Raw genomic sequence first — 18,488 nt, 5'->3', positions numbered from 1 at the left:
AGGCACAGAGCAGGCAGGTGCCTCTGATGGGGAGGCAGGTTTCCACATTTCCCCGTCACTTTGCACGTGCCTCTGCTGAGACAGGCAAAGCACACGGGGCAAGAGTCAGCACCAATCACCAGGAGGAAATGGCCCAGCACAGCTCTGAATGAGGTCTTGTCCAAGGAGAAGTCAACTCACCTTTCTCAAAGGGTGTGTACTCCACCTGGTAGGTCCCATCAGTATTGTCCGTGATGGAGCACTCAGTGGAGGCCCCTGAGGGGTTGGCAATGTGGGCCTTGATGTGGTCGCCCCCCACCTGCGTCAAGGGCCGTGAGTCAATCATGAAGTCAGTGGTAGCTTCACGAAACACATCTGCAGAGCAATCACACAGATAAGAATGTCATCAACACCTCGGACCTAGGAGCAACCCAAGAGCCAAGGTTCTCGGCACTTTAGAGCACATTGACAACCGGTTGTCAATGACAGCAGACAACTGGTCTCTCTCACTTTCAAAATCAAGAATATTAATAATCACCCCCCACCCCCAACCCCGCAAAAGAAGCTCCTTCCAGGGTAGCCTCTAGAAGCTCCTGTGACAACACAACCACTTACACACTTTTTGGGACAAAGGTGGGGATCTAGACAAGTTAAAGGGAAAAGACAGATCGGCTCTGCAGCAACTGTAGGATTAGCTGGCACCACATTTTAATTAAACCTTTTCAAGTAAGTGCCAAAAATGAAATATGTTGAGTTTCTGCATAAAAATCAAGATTTCTGGCTTTGCCAGAAAAACGGGAAAATCTGCTGACAGTGCTTGGCCCCATTCCCCATGGAGAAACATAAAGTGAGGGTCAGGCGGCACAAACACCACGTGCTCACCCATCGCGCTGGTCCCCTCCCCACCACTCCCTGATGCAGAGGCCACAGGTGAGTGTTTTCTTATCCCTAGCCCGGCTCCTGCAGGCATTTGAATTTGCAGCTCTGACTCTGAGTTTCTGGTGATCCCGAAGTCCCATGTTACTTTTGCAGCCCCCCTCTTTTTAATGAAACCCACCTTTTCCTTCTATTCCTGGCCCAAAGACTTTGACCCTGCTGGTGTCCACAGCGGGCTCCACCTTGACCCTGGCGGGGAAGTGCGGCACGAGCTCACCGCCATACTTCATGGTCAGCGTGTACATGCCGGCGGTCAGGGGCACGTAGGTCACCGCGTAGGTGCCGTCTTTGTTGTTCTCAATACAGACTTCGGCTTTTGCTCCTGAGTCCGAGACGGCTTCCAGGCCCAGGGTCCCGGGCCCCGCTTCCGAACAGTCAACGCTAAGCAGCCCGGCCTCACCCACTTTCCCGTGCTGGAGACCTGGTCCCGAGGCCACGACTTTAGAGGGGTCGAACGGCATTTCAATGTCGGCTTTGAAGGGAGAACCAGGGATGTGGACTTCCTCGAAGAGAATGTTGACGAAATATTCCCCGGGTTTCGTGGGGAGGTACGAGACAGAGCAGGTCCCGTCGCCATTGTCGGAGCATTCAATTTTGGCCTCGCATGGACCTTCCACAGTTAGGCCCAAACCTCCAGTTCCAGCTCCTTTGGTGTCGATGGTGAACTCGGCGGGCTTGCCCACGAGACCACCTTCAAGGCCAGGACCATGGGCCTTCACCTATTTGAACAAAGCATATAAGTCAAACTCTGCCTGATGCTGGTATCACTGCTCAGTCAGCACTGCTTTCAACACCCAAGCCTACAGTCAGCACTGAACTGCAACTCAATTAAGTGGTCCTTCTCACACACACCACTGAGTTAGAGCCACAATGTGGTCGACACTGCAAATGGCTAAGAAAGGGAGATGCCTGTAAACTCAATCAACACTGAAAGTGGGCTGGCCCATCAGCGTAGCAGTTAAGTGTGCACCTCCACTGCTGGCGGCCCAGGTTCAGGTCCCGGGCGTGCACCGACGCACCGTTTGTCAAGCCGTGCTATGGTGGCGTCCCACATAAAGTGGAGGAAGATGGGCACGGATGTTAGCCCAGGGCCAGTCTTCCTCAGCAAAAAAAAAAAAAAAAAAAAGAGGAGGATTGGCACAGGATGTTAGCTGAGGGCTGAGCTTCCTCACACACACACAAAAAACAGTGAAAGCTACAGCAGAGAGGCATGGCCCTCTGAAGCACAGGGCACAACTTTCCTCTCTCCTGCCATGCCTGACTCTTCTGAACCACAGGACTAGAGTTGGAGACCTAACGTCCAGTAGCAAAGACACTCAGGTTTCCTGGGTTAAGCGCTCATAGATGGATTTATGGACCTCACTGTTGCTTTGGCTGCTACACCTCCCTCAACAAATTCCACACAATACAAAACTAAACTGCAATGGTTGATCCCTGTCATGATACATTTGTCCAAACCCATACCCATAGAATGTGCAACACCAAGAGTGAACCCTAATGCACACTAGGGACTGTGGGTGACAATGATGTCCATGTAGGTTCATCAGTTATAACAAATGGACCACTCTGGGCCTGGGGGATGGTGAGAATGGGGAGGCTATAAATGTGTGGGGAAGGGGGTATGTGGGAAATCTCAGTGCCTTCTTCTCAATTTTACTATGAACCTAAAAATGCTGTAAAAAATAAAGTCTAATAAAAAAACAAAAAAAACTAAACTGTTTTTAAACGAGGGAGGGGATAAGGCTTTCATCTCTGATTCAACAAATAAGACAGTTTCATAGGATTCATACCATTCAGACCACCAAAATACTCTAAAACCCTTGATTCAGGGCTACTAGGAAGAAATGATAATGAGAGTAATGTATTTTGACATTGAGGCCTCCACAGTCACTACAGGCTCATTTTGAAGTGATACTGTTATTAGGCTAACAAATGAAGGAAGAGAACTCAGGGATGGGCAGTCCCTCATCAAAGCCTCACAGCCAGAGAGCGAGAGGAGGAGCAGGGGTGGGACCTGGCTGCTGAGGGGAGGCTTCATGCTGGATTGTAGGAGAGAGAATTATCGGCCATTGAGAACTGACTTTCACCACAAAACAATTTTCTAAAGGTCTTTACCAGGCAGAATCAGAGAAGGACTAGGGTGCTATATTTGACAACACGACACAAGTTCTGGAACAAAAACAACAGGCTGACCTTGGTGGGATCAGGTGGCAGCGAGGCCTCCACTGCATAGGGGCTCCCAGGCACAGGGTGTCCATCGTAGGTCACATCTATGGCGTAAAGCCCCTCCTCCCGAGGGATGAACTTGGCAGTGCTGCTCTCCCGGCCTGCCACGGGCGCCAGCAGACATGGCAAGACCTTCCTCGAGGGGCTCAGGATCGTCACATCCAGCTTCCCCTGGCCTCCTGCCCCCTTGGTGTCAATGGCGAACTCCTGATCTTTCCCAACTTCGACTCCTGGAAAAGGGAAATGACCCAAAGTGATGGGCTGACACTTTTCAGCAGCAATAATGACTAAGAGAAGAAAAATGATGGTTCCTTGGACATAAGGAGTTACCTCAGCCTCTACAACAAGCAACAGATGATACAGAGGACAGAAGCTATACTGAGTAGGAATAATCAGCATTTTGGCCTCAATAACAACCAGTACAGGAACAACTATTAATTAGTGATGATAATGATAATGATAGCTACCATTTACTGAATGCCTTTAATACACCAGGCATGAGTACAGCAGATCATCTCCTTTGTCACCACAACCCTATGGGGTATTTATCAGTAACCAACGGCTTTAACAGATGGGGAAACCGAGGCTCAGAGAGGTTAAGTGACTTGTCCAGGGTTACATATACAGCAGATCACAAAGCTGGGACTCAAACCTAAATTTACTTGACCCCACAATCTGCTTTGCTGACCAGTAAGGTATAATCTGATACTATCTTCTTGCCTTTACTTACTTTTGGTATTAACCTTATATTAAAACATTCTCATAAGCCAATGTTTTATTTACTCATCCTTGGCAGCAAATTTAATCCTATAGCCAAGAAGGCAAAAGTCACAGAGCTGGCCAAGGCAGGGGCACTGAAGCAAGTCCTGAGAACCGACTCTCTGTACCATGCTGATATTTGAAAGATCTTTGCAAAGCTGGGCTGCAGAGAACCCACGTGTTATATTTGACAAAAACAGGGAAAGGACTTTGAACCAAAACAAAAGCATTGGGAGCACAGGGCCCCCACCACAACCCAGGGAAATCCTGACTCAGGCGACGCAGGGCCCGCCAAGATGAACACTGCCGGACCACAAGCATGGAGGCCTCGGAGCTCCACATCCCAAAGACTTTTCCTAATTGCATCTTGCTTTTCCTATTCGGAAGTTGAAACCCTTGGTGTCTCGGAGGGCACACATGAAGGGTTGGAAAGTGACCGTTCATACGTTCAGAGCTGCTGCCCCCCAGGGACAAAAGCCAAAAAGCTCCAAAAGCATGGAGCTCTTGCTTCAGGGCCCCTGGAGCTGGGAGCCGGCTTCATTCACAACTCATACTTTCTTTTTGGTGAGGAAGATTGGCCCTGAGCTAACATCTGTGCCAATTTTCCTCTATTTTGTATGTGAGACGCTGCCACAGCATGGCTTGATAAGTGTTGTATAGGTCCGCGCCTGGGGTCCGAACCCGCGAACCCTGGGCTGCCAAAGCACGCAAACTTAACCACTATGCCACTGGGCTGGCCCCAACTTGTACATTTTTGGGTTACAGGTCAGTGAAGGTGCTCACAACGGTCCTGCTGATACCTGGAGAAAACCTCACAGGTGCAACAAGAGGCCTGCCCTAGGAGTGCACTGAGCCTCACATGACCCAGAAACCAGGTGAACATGTGCCACTGAGCTGCAGCCAGGCTGCGGCCATTCGGCAGCTAACGCCAACGAGAGGATGTAGGTGTGAATGTTCTCCAAGATGCACTCTGAAGGAAAGAGGCAGGCTGAAGACATATGGGGATAGCAGGATAACTTGAACGCAAAATGAACATTGCCAAATGTTGTCTCCTGGCACATATGTACAAAGATGCAGAGAGGAGGTCTGGAAGGATAGAAACTGAACTAATAACTATGGTTAACCCTAGGGATGGGGAAAGGGGATGGCTAAAGTGGAATTTACTCTTAACTGTGATGTTTTTTAGATGAAAAAATGGATTTATGTATTACTTGTGTAAGAAAATAATTTTATGATCATGTGTTGAACTTCTGAAGCTGAGTGATAAGTATACCAGTGTTCATATTATACTATTCTCTTTACTTTTGTATGTTTGAAATTCTCCCTAATAAAAAAAACACAGAAAAATTTAAAATAAATGAAATGAGCTTATACTAAGAAGATATCTAACAAGCTAAAGGAATATTGGGATGGGGTGGAGGGACGCATTGTAGTTGTGGTTTCTGAGTGCCAGGGAGGTGGCCGTTATGCTTGACTGTCAACCGGAATGTGGATTCAGTGGCCAAAGGTAGTCAGCACAGTAGAAACTCACCAGAAAGCGATGTGCCCCAACTTCTCTTTGTAATGAAAACATTCCACTGCGGTGCCGGCAGTTACTGAGGGCTGCCTACGTGCCAGCCCCTGAATAACTAGCTCCTTTGGTTTTCACAATATTCCCAAGAGTGTCAGTGCCGTTGACTACCCACCCCCACTGCACAAATGAGAAGACTAAGGCCTGGTGAGGGTAAGTGGCAGGTAGGGCCACAGAGCTCCTCCATGGCGTGGCCCTAATTCCAACCCAAGACTGTTGACTGCAAAATCTCTTAAGGCAGAACTTCTCTGCAAACTGTCTTTTGAAGGGAATCTAACCGGCAGCCCCAGGTGGTGGTCTTCAATGACCCGTCTCCCCTCCATTCACACACTTACTGTTTTCCAGCCCGTTAATTTTTATCTTGCTCAGATCCAGCGGAGCAGCAACGCCCACGGTGAACGGGCTTTTAGGGATGGGATCGCCACCGTACGTAACCAGAACCTGCATGCTGCCCTGGAACGAGACAGGAAACCGAGTCACCTTTGGGCATCGACATACTGACCTGGTGTGTAAACCTGCCTTCCGGATCTTTCATTCTTCCCAGAGACACAGGGTAGTTGACTCCAGTGGATTTAGAAAGCATCTCAGACATTTTTCTCTAAGCTTCTGGCCCCATGGCAAGAACGACCAAGAAATCAGATAAAATGAGAGCAACTAATACCAACAGGGGCAACTTAACGAGCATTTACTACGTGCCGCAAAGCACTGTGTTGTGTGCTTATTTTAAGCGTTTCCTCAATTCACTCTCAAAACAATCCTAAGGGGTAGTTCCCACTGTTGCCTCCATTTTTCCAGGAAAGGAAACTATGGCCCAGAGAGGAAAAGTCACTTGTCCCAAGTCATATGCCTGGTTAAGTGTGAGAGCCAGGCCTCACACTCACAGCACCCAAACCTGGTCCTAGCCATTCTGCCACACTACCTTCCCCCGCAACACACATCTAACCCCAGCCATGGGTTAAGCAGCCGGGTCTGGGGGCCTCTAACTGAAGAAAACCATTATTTTCTATGTCCTGGAAATAGATTTCAGGCTACCAGTCTGCAAAAGGGATTTGCAAGAGCTCACCTGGAGCTGTTCCAAGACCACCACACAACATCTAAACCCCTACATCTATGTCAAGGAAAGAAAAGTTGCCAGTGTGATGGCAGACAGCGCCTGTGGGCTTGGTAGGCGCCCTCCAGCCCCAGTGGCCACAGAGGCGCAGAATGCCCATATGCGCCACAGTTGTTCTCCCCCAGCCAGTCCTGGCCCACTCACTGCTGGCTTCCTCTCTCCATGGTCTGCCGAGTTCCCTCCCTCCAAACCAAGGATCCATGAAAGCCCACGGCTGTCTCAGTAGATTAAGATCTCCCTCACCTCAAACATCCGGGCATAACAGAAGAGATGTGGGAGGGAGAGAAGCAAGGGGATGAGAGAGACGATTCCCCCCAAGAATCAGCAGGCTTGCTGGGATTCAGCCCCTGCTGAAAGCTGTCGCTGATCAAGTGCTAAAGGGTGTAGCTTTTGGCCCATGTATATTTTCTCACATTCCTTTTGCAATAAAGAAGAGGAAAAAAGCCAAAAAAAAAAAAAAATTGGTTGCATCAATGAAGGAGGGCGAATTGATTTTCCAGGATTTATTAGCACTCCACACAAAACCAACTGGCCCTCCGCCTCAAGGGTGTAGCATTTCATGATAAAATGTACAGAGGTCAGATCCAACAGAGCAGAGACTGATCTGTTCCTTCAGCCACCGTGGCATTCCCAACATGCCAGCTCTTCCCAAGCTTCAGTTTGCCCCCAAGCCCCTAACTCCTCGAGGGCTCGGCCTCACAGCTAACCAAGGGTCCTAGAAAAACCTTCTCTACCACCCACTCTAAGTTTTCTGACTGCTTCTCTGGAATGCCAAAGGAGAGAGGGAAAAATCCTCCTTCAGTTAAGCCCACTCATCCCATAAAAGAAAGTATGTTCTCATCACCAGTCACAAAAATCAAAACAGAAACTCAGATAAGAAATTAACTCTACTTTAAATAACCTAACAAGGGGGAGGAAGAAAGCTTCAAGATTTACAGCTGCGATGGCCTGTAGTATTTGAAAGTTTCCTCTGAGGCCCCAGCCAAGGAATGGACCGCGCTTTTTCCCCAGAGGGCTGTGAGCAGTGACCACTGGCACATTTCACAAAGACTTCGCTGACTGCAGGGCAGTCGTATTCTCTCCCCATGTGCTTCTGAGAACTTAATCTTATTCTGCAAAACACACATACATAAGACCCTGACCAGAAAGCTCAGGTGAGGACAGGAACAAGAGAGCCACCCACAGCTCCCTCCTCCAGAGACCTCTGTGACAATCACGGCCACCAGCATTAATAACATTTTGAGGTAAGGACTGTTAGCCTGTGAGGCTCAGTGAGCTCATGGGGTTTCCTAAAAGCACATATTCCTAAAGGCAGTAGTATGTGGAGTTTTCAATTCCCAGTGGCTCCTGACCTAGCATGTCACAGAGCTGCTGCCACCAGCTTTTCAAACTGCTCTGTTCGGGGGAGCCTGGGGTGAGAAAATGAAGTCACTTGAGGCCACAGACAACCAAAATCACAAAAGGTAAAATCCTCAGGGGAAACTGGCATTGCATAATTTTCCTTCTATAAAATGGAGCCTTTGTCTGATCTTTGGGAGCATCCCCAAGCCCCAACCTAACAAGTCACCCTCCACCAAGGCAACCAGAGCCCTGACCACTGTCTGCTGACAAGAATAGGATCAACCAGCAACACCCATCACTGGTCCACTGGATAGGCAAGCATCTGCAAGTTATCACTCAGACACCCTGCAGGGGACAGCAGCAGCCTGCAGGTGCCAGGGAGCAAAGAGCCAGCAGGCAGGCAGGACCGTGGCTCCTCACACAGCACAGTCTGCATTCTGAAGGTAAAGCGCTCAGCTTGAGCCAGGACCCACCCCAGTCTCTCCACACACACCAAACAGCTGCATTTCTGGAAAGTTCCATCTTGTTATTCCCTAAAACCACCACGAGAAGGTGTGCTTGTGGGCGGCAGCCCTCAAAGTGTGCTCCCTGCCCCTGTGTTGGGCACAGCTTTCTGGGCTGACCCAGGCCTCTTAATTGCACACAAGAGCACAGCTCAAAAGGCATGCTTATTTAACCCAATCTTGAGCTGTTAGTTGCTCTTCAGAAAAGAGAGATAGGAGAACGAGGATGCATCAGCCCCACTCTCCTTTCCTACCAGATTACAAATTCTTATGTTGTCCCTGCTTGTGAGTTGAGGCTCCACTTCATTTATTCACCCATTCAGCCATAAATCCATACGAGCCCATACAGCATGAGGACCTGTGCTCGGGGCTGGATGGAAAGATATGACGTGATATCCTATCCTTGGGGAGCTCACACACAATCCAAGAGAAGAGATTTAATCTGTTTTCTTCGTCATACAGAAATATGGAGAATTGCAAGTTGCCCCAATAATTAAGCAGTAAACCTCACTCTAAACAACAAACAAGAAGGACCAGACAGGCACCATGAGTGTCACTCACACGAGAGGCCGAGACTGACACAAAGATGCCACCAGGCTCCTCGGATGTATCACAGGTAGCATTTGAACAAAGAAGCTCAGCCACTGAGTGTGCCCACAGCCTCAAACCTGCTGCTATCAGAGACCTGGGCGAACTTGACCCTGGGGTGATTCGAAGGAAAGGGCCTCCCACTCATTTCATATAAGTACCATGCACTAAACCGATCGTGCCACTAGAGCGCCTCTAGCTTCACTTCAAATGTGACAAAACAGGACCTGGGCTCCCGACCTCCACCTCTGCCTTGACTGGCAGCTGGGCATCCAGGGCAGTGGGTTCTGAAGTCCCTTCTGGGGGATGGGTCAAAACCTGAGCCTGTCCTGATGTCCACAACTTACTTTCTGGCAGCTCAGCCAAAACACAAAAAGGTATCCAGATATAGGATAAAGCAAGAGTCTCAAAATGTTTTTAGAAGACTCTACGACCTTGTGATCTTGACCAGCGTGCATGGCCGTGCTTTCTGGTACCTTCTCCTAAGGAATGCGAAGAATTGGCAAGAGAGATGACATCAAACCGGTGCTCCCAGTGGTAAGGCTCCCACCAGCAGGAAAATAATTACCTACTTAGCACTAAGTGGCCTGATAAGAAAAGGGTTTCTATCTACAAAAGTATTAGTTTTGTCATTACTAATAATGAACCCCTCATTAGGGTAATAAAAAAAGAAACACAGGAAGAGGCACGTATACGTATTGAGATAAGAGGCCACATCTATAATGCAGCACACAAGAATCTGCCCCAGAGAACCCCTCCCACTGCCAGGGAAGTTCTCATAGCAGAAATTCCATCTCCAAGGATGCGGAGCTCCCAGCACAAGGGGACACCTAACAACATCCCCTCATCCTCACTGTCCCCTCCTTCTTCCCACTAGACTCTGGCCAGCTCCTCACTGAGAGGGCCCGGGCACGAGTGACGCTCCTCGAGCCGTGTTTCTGCAGAAAGCATCACCCTTCTTCTCCTACAAATGGTATTTCTCTCACAGAGGACTCTTTTCCTCAAGGACGAAGGAATCTCAGATGTTTGGAATGACTGTTCAGAACCCCATGCATAAGTCGTAAAATCCAGGCTTTTCTGCTGGGTTATCTGCTCCCCAGACCCCAGAGGTGTGGATGTGAAGCAAAACAAAATTTTAAACAAATAAAAATGAATTCATACAGAGAGGTCGTCTTTTAGGTCCTTATTCCCTAAAATAATCAGAGCAAAGCAGCCTTGACGGCAAGACCCCGTCTGTATTTCTGCATTTTGGGGACAATCTGGAGCCCTAAATAGCATTTTGGGCCTGAGGGACAAAAGGCTGAACTGGCTCTTTGAGAAAAGAGTCTGAGAAAGACTCTACCAAACATGTTGTTAAAAGTACACTTTTACCTTTAACTAAGCTAAAAGGGCCAGCAAGGAAAAACAAAGGTGTGGCGTCCTTTCTCTGTGAGTAGTTAATCGAAGACTAAAAGACAGCTGGTAAGGATGGGAGCATGTGTATAAGAGAGAGGCGGCTATTAGGTCCTGAATTTCAAGAGCTCAGCGTTTCCCTGCTAAAACCCAAAAGGGAGGTGGGAGATTGGGGTGGGGAGATACACGGGCTAGCTTCCTGCTTGTTCTTGGGGACTCCTTAAGGCCCTCCTGTTAGAACCAATCGGGATTTTTGTCAGCGCTCCCAGAGAGGTTCAGAACAAAAGACGTGAAGAGCCGTCTTCCACAGAGGAGGACTTCAACAGAGCAGAGAGCACCCTTCATGTCCAAAGCGACCCAGCACAGCACTGAGGGGACAGGGGCCTGGATGGGGGCTGGCAGGCAAGGGGATGAGAAGGACCCTACCTGCTGGGTGGGTGTGTATTTAACGGTGTGGGAGTAGTCGTAATTATCAATGATATCCAAATCCTTCACTGCGTCGCCAGGAAGGGGGCCGCTGAACTGCACGTTGAGCGGGGCTTTTCCGGCCCCTTTGGTATAGACAGTGAAGTGGGTTGGTTTCCCGTTTTCCACACCTGGAAGGATATGCCACGAAGTGAGGAGACAGGCCTGGCTGGAGTGGTTTCACTTTTAGAACCAGTCTGACAGGTTCATCAGCACTAGCTCTACCAGGGTAGCCAGCAACAGGGGCTGGTGCTCAGCCACTGCCAACAGCTCAGGCAGGTGCACTGCCCCTGCTGAACTGGAGCCCTGATAGAACCCCTGCCTTTAGTTGGGGGTAAGTCCCTCAAGGCCCTGGACTCAACACGCCCACTTCCACTGGCCTGCAGAAGGCCCCCGGGCCGGCCTCACACACAGGCCATCTTACCTGATTTGGTGAGCCCCGGGCCTTCTGCCTTCACCTTGCTGGCATCGTGGGAAGGGTCGACTTTGACTCTGAAAGGGCTGGCGGGGATTTCCTGTAGCAGAAACACTGTCTCAGTAGGAAAGCCCCTGAAGCGATGGCCAGAGCTTAGCCTTCTGCCCAATACAAAGCACAACTTTGACTTCAGCGGGTGGTGAGCAAACCTCTGTTACCACAGATCAAGTCTTCACACTCCAGTATCAGGTAAGGGCCATAATTGGTCACTTACTAATGCCTGGATCCCTGACATCACAGGCATTGACCCATTTTCTGCATAGTTAAAGGAAGGTTTCCCACAAACAAATCTCAAAACTCGGAGCTTTTAACACCAAATGTTGAGTATTTAGGATGCAAAAATACTACCAAGAGTAAAACCAAAAATGACAATAATATATGGGGTCAGGGGGAAGGAAATGTCCTCCAGGGACAGCTGAGAGCTAAGGATTGGGGAATGCAAGGAATTGATCAGAAATAAAATGGTTACAATTTTTCAAAAAGAATACTGCAGACTGTCAGAATAAAGGCAGAACAGGTTCACTGGATGAAACCAATTTAGGACCAACAACTTTAGGCACAGAACTTTCTCCTGAGGTCCCTATTTTTATGTGAGGTTAATCTGAATCACCAGGATTCTCTTATCCCCTGTTTTAGGCACTGCTCACCCTATCTTCACTGTCACACATAAATATGAACTCTACCTGAAACTCTGAAACTCTTCTCCCTATAAAAGTTTAAGGGCTAAGGCCAAAGTCATTGCTTCAAGGAGGTCGAAGTAGAACACATCTAGAAGTGAATTACGTTTCTTTTTTTTTTTTTTAATTATTTATTTATTTTATTTTATTTTTTGTGAGGAAGATCACCCCTGAGCTAACATCCATGCTAATCCTCCTCTTTTTGCTGAGGAAGACCGGCTCTGAGCTAACATCTATTGCCAATCCTCCTCCTTTTTTTTTTTTCTTTCCCCAAAGCCCCAGTAGATAGTTGTATGTCATAGCTGCACATCCTTCTAGTTGCTGTATGTGGGACGTGGCCTCAGCATGGCCGGAGAAGCGGTGCGTCGGTGCGCGTCAGGGGCTCTGAACCCAGGCCGCCAGTAGCGGAGCGCGTGAACTTAACCACTAAGCCATGGGGCCGGCCCAGAAGTTAATTACGTTTCAATCAAAAACTTGATGAAAGTTTATAACCAGTCTCTCTCCAGAACCTCGCTTTAACCACTGAATACCCTGTGCCTCACTTTTGTTAGCAAGTGGTAAAAATTTAGTTCTGGGTGTTTTTTTCCTTCTTGGTTTTAAGGAAACAAGAGAGGAAAGAGCAGAGGAAAACTATTGAGCAGAGTTCTCAAGACACCTTCCCTGTTGCTAAAAAAACAAAAGGAAATACGCACACAGGTGGCCAGAAGGAACCCAGGCCCAAACACACACCTGGGATGCAAAGAGAACTTTGATAGTGTATCGCCCGGCGGCAGGAGGCACGTATTTGACCGTAAACGTGTCGTTGGCATTGTGAATAATGTCAAAATCCACATCTTCCTCATCCTCACTTAACACCCGGGCATCACATTTAATGCCAACGCTGACGTCACCTGGAACAGACCAGCTCATTAGCACCAGTTTACAAGAAACAGCATGTCCCCAGCAATCACTTCCAGCTCAGGCGAACACCCCAAAATAAGCAATTGGGAAGTTTCCAGTAAGAAATCTGAGAAAGGGAGGGTAGTAAATCAGGGTTTTAAAGAAGGGATGGAGGATTAGCAAAGACATCACCAAGGAACTGACACAGAGGCCCATTAGGTGAACAATTACCTATTCAGATAGACTATTTCCTTGTTCACAATTCACTGCCCTTGAAACATTAGAAAAAGAACTTTCTTCCCTGAGGAGCAGCAATCACTGTGTTGGGTAAAGCCCCCCTCACCTTCCCCAGCCTCGGTACAGTCCACTGTGAAGTGAGTGGGCTCATTTGCCTTCAGTCCACTTCTCTCCACGCCTGGCCCAAACACTTTGACCTTCTGCGGATGGCTACCCTGCCCGATGTTGACCTAGAGAGGACATGAAGAAAGTTGTAATCAAGTGCTCCTCCATTTGGACTCAGTAAAACATTGCTAGAAATAGTCCTATTGTACAGTTTAGAGCACTCTGCTCTTCAGGCCACTTCATCTTTCAAAGCCCACTAAGGATGGGTTCTTTCCATATATCTGCCTTGGCCATCAGGTATGGAGCCCAGATCTGCTGCCGGACTGGGCTCTTTCATACAATGGCCAGGATTCTGCCTCATAACCTACCCTGTAAGGGCTGTGTGGGATGTTCACACCTCCCCAGACCACGGCAATGGTGTGCTTGATGGCCTTAACTGGGGTATATGAGCAGGCGTATGTGCCATCCATCCGGCTCTTCATCTGGATGTCAATGGGCTGGCCTTCCCCGTCCTGCAAAAGAGCAAGGGCTAAGAACAGAGCTGGTCCTCACACTGTCTCCATCAAACAGGTCCACCACAGCCTCCCAAGACAACCAAATCACCACTCACTCATCCAAGAAAACTTCACGGAGCGACTATGATATGCCATGTTCTCACAATACAATGACCACAAGGTGATAAAATACTACATGCATTTATTTATTTTTAATTAAGAGCAAATGGCCCCAAAAGAAAGCCATGGTCACTCAATGCTTCTCAATTTCAATTCCTGCATTTAAATCCTTTGGCCAAATTCAATTAAATTAGATAAACATATTTAACAAATCCTTGTTTACAAACCTCCCATCACATGGCCTAGGTAGCTTCAGCCACATCAAAAGACACTTACAGGGAAATCTGAAACGATCAAGCCTTGTTTCCACAGAATACAGATCACATAGATGAAAAATACACCCTGCTTTACATGTTAGAATCTCATTTAATCCTCACATGACCCCATGAGATAAATATTCCTATTATTCCCAATGTGTAGATAAGGAAACTGAGGATCAGATGGACTGAGCAACTTGCCATTACACTGATGGATCTTGTCACGTGACAATTATCTGCACAGGTGGCCCCTGGAAACTTACCTGAGCAAATATCTTTAAGGGCGCTTTTCCAGCATCCTTAGGATCCACGGTGAACTCGGCCAGGTTGTTGACGATGCACCCAGATTTCTCCAAACCTGGCCCGTATGCTTGGACCTAGGGCAAAGGGCCAATAATGATTCTCTTTCTGTATAATGCCCCAACTAATCCCCTATAGGAGGACTGGTGACCAGGAAATAGAGAAAGAACAAAATAATTTGTGTCTGGCTTTACAGTACCTATGAAGGGATGGTTATGGAAGGAAAATGCTAAAGTAGGTTGTAACTTGAAAATTAAAAACAGTACCATTAACCTCTCATGAGGGAGAAAACTCTCTTAAACCAGGCCCCAAGTTTTACTTGAGCTCCCTGCTTTATTCAGAGCTGACATAGAGAACTTCTAGTAACTAGGGCAGAGACCACCAGCCATGCCCAGTTTCAATGTTCCCACTGTGAAGGGGCTCAGAACTTTTACCACAGACAACATTCTAAAAGTCTGCAGCCCCCAGAGAGCAAAGAACCAGCAGTTGGCGAAAGAGGGGTAGCTGATAGCCTGGACTGACATCAGCTTATGGACAGCTGCCCACATGGGCCAACAGCAGCACGTGTTGGGGTGTGGGAGACGCCTTCTGTCGGCCAGGCTGGCTCAGACTTGATGATAATCGGCCTGCTAAGGTAAGGGTTTGAGAGAACCTCTTGGACACACTGCAAACACTGCTCCAATTTAAGAGAAGGAAGCTGGGGAGAAAAAAACACCTTCATCTATGGAGCACCTTGAAATAATAACTACAGAAAACGGCAAGACAGAAATATGATGCTCTGGGTTGCAAGAAAATAGCAGCTAATGGAGCCCCCTACACGGGCCAGGCACCGGGCTAAGGGCTGTCTTTATCCATATTACCTCCTCGAATCATCACAGAAACTATGGAAAGCAGACACTACTACATTCCCGTTTTAAAGAGGAAGACAGCAAGAGTCAGAGAGGTAAGTTACTCATCCAGTGTTAGAAAAGTACTAAGTGGTACTACCAGGATTCCAATTCAGGCCCGTTAATTCCTGAGCTCTAAATGGCTCCTCTCTGCCATCTCTCAACATTAAGGCAACTCTTTAGGCACCGGGGAGAGTGCCAGGAGATAGGGAAGAAAAAACAGAAACTCGACAAGTTGATTCACCAGATCCGGGTTGTAGTCTCCCGTGGCCGGGTGGATGAAAGCCATGTACGGACTGTCCTTGATGTCCTCATCGTCACACATGATGTGAACAGCGTATTCGCCGGGCTCCTTGGGCCAGTACTTGACATCACACGATCCATCATTCTGGTCATCATACTCAATCTTCGCCTGGGAGGGGCCTTCAATGGCAAATCCTGGGGGTGGGAGGGGCCCCTGGTTACATGGTGTAAAGTATCTATTCTATGTTACTGCCAACTTACTCTCTCTGCCTCCCTAAAAGCCAAGTATTGGACATAAGATTGAAATCTGTTTGCGTCCCTTTCCCACAAAACTAAGCCTATTGAGTCTTCACTAGAGATGGAAGGTTGGATTTTTATACTTCTTTTTTTTTTTTTTACATCATCTAACAAGGAAGGTCAACCAGCAAACCTTTTTGTTGGCAATATAGCAACATGTGCCAAAAGCCTTAAAAAACATCCACCCTTTGCCCCACCAAATCCACTTCTGGGCGTTTATCTGAAGGAAATAACCAAGGATGTGCGTAAACAGTTACATACAAGGATATGTATTCAGCATTGTTTTTATAGCAAAACCCTGGAAATAACTGGAGAGCCTAACAGTAGATATATCCATGCAATGGAATTCCATGGAAGTCACAGAAAATGAAGACATATCCTATAGTTATCTGAGGCAGAAAGATATAAAGACTTCCCCCAGATATTTTTTGTGGCAGATCAATATTTGTATGTGAATGTACAGAAAAAAGTCTGAAAGGATATACCAAAAGGTTTAATATTATCTCTAGCCTACAAGGATAAACCAAAATGTGTATTATCTCTCTAGAAGGACAAATTAAATGCGATCTCCTACTTTTCCCCCCTTGCTTATTTCTATTACTTAAAACAGAGGTCATCAAACTATGGCCAGTGGGTCAAATCTGACCTACTGCCTGTTTTCGTAAATAAGGATTTACTGGAACACAGCCACGCTCCTTCGCTTATGTATTTTCTATGGCTGCTTTCGTGCTACAATGGTAGAGCTGAATAGGGAATATGACCCACAATACAAAAGTATTTGCTATCTCGTCCTTTATAGAGATGAGTGCTGACCATTGATCTAAAATGATCATGTATACATCAGATCAGATGTGTATTTAAAATATACTCAGTTATGCTCCAAAGAATATTTACTTCCCTAATTTCTGATTTCAGCAAAATTCATTCACTCACCTAAACTAAGGATCAGTAAACAATATTTGCTAAGTACCTACTATGTCTCAAGCACTGTTTTAGGCACAACATCCACAGAAGGCCTCTGCCCTGGAGGTCTAGTGGATGCAGGAATGCTGGTGCCAGAGGCAGAGAGCAACTGGAAGGGCAGGAGGAAAACGGGAACGGCAATTCCACAGCAGCATGCAGAGGCAGCCTTAGGTGGTCAGGAGGCCAGGAGGCTAAGGGTGCTAAGGCTCAGAGGAAGCCCCAACACACAGCCTGACACCTGGCCCAGGTACCCCTTAATCTCAGCCTTCCAGAAGCTGCTGGTCAGCTGCTTCCACTTACCCAGAGACCCCACTTCAGAGCCAATGGACTCCACCACAAAGTCTGCCGACCGCCCAACAATCCCACCATGGAGGCCAGGACCCCAGGCACGGACTTTCTGCATGCCTGCTTCAGGGCCAACTTGAACTTCAAAGGGGCTAGAAGAAAAGGAACAGAAGAAGCATTAAAGAAGGGCAAAGAAGAGGCTAATAACTGCAGCCATAAGCTGTTTACGCATATCCTTTCCACTTGCCTGATCCTTTTACCTGCAATCCCAATCTCCAGCCAAGCCCTTCCTCCACACAGGTCCCCCTACAGCCATTGTTACGTCAACAATATAATGTAATGTGGCTGCCTTGGGGCACTCAGGTAGCCAGTGGGTTGGCACTCAAGCCACACCACCTTACACTATCCTTCTGGTCATTTACCTTTTGTGAGCAAGGCTCACCAGACTCTGAGCCCCGGCAGGTAAGAAAGTACATGTTTTTCCATATCCTGCTTACGTTATAACAAGAAAACTAGGTTGAACAGGCTTTATCTCAGATATGAATAAATGTGCTTTAACTTTAGTACAGGAGATTTAAAAAAAGTTTGCTTAGATTCCCAGAACCCTATAATGCCCAGATATTTTTCAAGGTAAAATGAATTAATTCAGAGTTTAAAGCTGCCCCCAGGGGAGCTGGAAAACACATGAACACAGGGAGGGCAACTGTGATGCCCACAAGACAAAGCTGTAGACGGCGTTCCTTTGGCTCCTGACTGCACTCACATAGAGGGTTTAACGTAAACCACAGCAGATTTTACCCCCGTGGCATTGCTGAACAGAGGCACACATTGAGAGAAAGAGAATCTCAGTTTATATAAGAGTGTACAGGCACACAGCCCATTTGCTCTCTATTACTGCTCCTCCTGGCTTCCCTGCCTCCCACCAGCCCCAAACTGCCAGCATTTGATTTAAAGCAAGGCAGTTGAAAGTACAGTGACTTTCTGCTGCTTTTGAGAACAGGCCAAATGTCTGTGCTGCTCTGAAAAAAAAAAAGTTTTCAACAAAGCCGATCTCTTTCTCTTCTGCAGCCCAGGAAGTAACCACCGTGAGCCTGCCCTGGACTGAGCATACCTCTGGAGCAGACGAAACTCCAGCTGGAGACTCACCTCTTTGGAATGTGGTGTCCCCCCCATGTGATGGCAATGCTGTATTTCCCTGGGGTGCTGGGGTAATATTCAAATGCATAGACTCCATCCAGAAAGCCTTTCTGCTTCACCAGCTCCTCCAGACCCTCTGTGGGAAGGAAGCACACCATCTTTCCAACGCAATCCCAGGCTCAGAACGAGAATCAAAAACGCAAGAACGGAAAGACAGCAATATCCACAAAACATAAGCCACATAGGAAAACTAAGCAGGCTG

General features: G+C 47.7%; 1 protein-coding gene across 6 annotated transcripts in view; it reads right to left on the bottom strand.

The window, feature by feature from the left end:
• The window catches only part of FLNB (filamin B), a 137,090-nt gene that overhangs the window by 43,465 nt on the left and 75,137 nt on the right, over positions 1-18,488 (bottom strand). For all 6 annotated transcript variants that reach the window (XM_087431224.1, XM_087431225.1, XM_087431226.1 and 3 more), the window contains exons 10-22: positions 18,236-18,362; positions 17,105-17,241; positions 15,546-15,739; positions 14,378-14,491; positions 13,612-13,755; positions 13,245-13,368; positions 12,752-12,912; positions 11,295-11,385; positions 10,832-11,001; positions 5,806-5,923; positions 3,109-3,371; positions 1,037-1,634; positions 181-354 (exon numbers count right to left, since the gene is read on the bottom strand). In XM_087431224.1, coding sequence (XP_087287350.1) covers positions 181-354; positions 1,037-1,634; positions 3,109-3,371; positions 5,806-5,923; positions 10,832-11,001; positions 11,295-11,385; positions 12,752-12,912; positions 13,245-13,368; positions 13,612-13,755; positions 14,378-14,491; positions 15,546-15,739; positions 17,105-17,241; positions 18,236-18,362 — 2,415 coding nt within the window. The remainder of the gene's footprint in view (positions 1-180; positions 355-1,036; positions 1,635-3,108; positions 3,372-5,805; positions 5,924-10,831; positions 11,002-11,294; positions 11,386-12,751; positions 12,913-13,244; positions 13,369-13,611; positions 13,756-14,377; positions 14,492-15,545; positions 15,740-17,104; positions 17,242-18,235; positions 18,363-18,488) is intronic.

Source organism: Ceratotherium simum, chromosome 5 (genome assembly GCF_057802395.1).
Source record: "Ceratotherium simum simum isolate JZ-2026a chromosome 5, ASM5780239v1, whole genome shotgun sequence".
In the NCBI taxonomy this organism is placed as follows: domain Eukaryota; kingdom Metazoa; phylum Chordata; class Mammalia; order Perissodactyla; family Rhinocerotidae; genus Ceratotherium; species Ceratotherium simum.
This window is presented reverse-complemented; position numbering and strand designations above follow the sequence as displayed.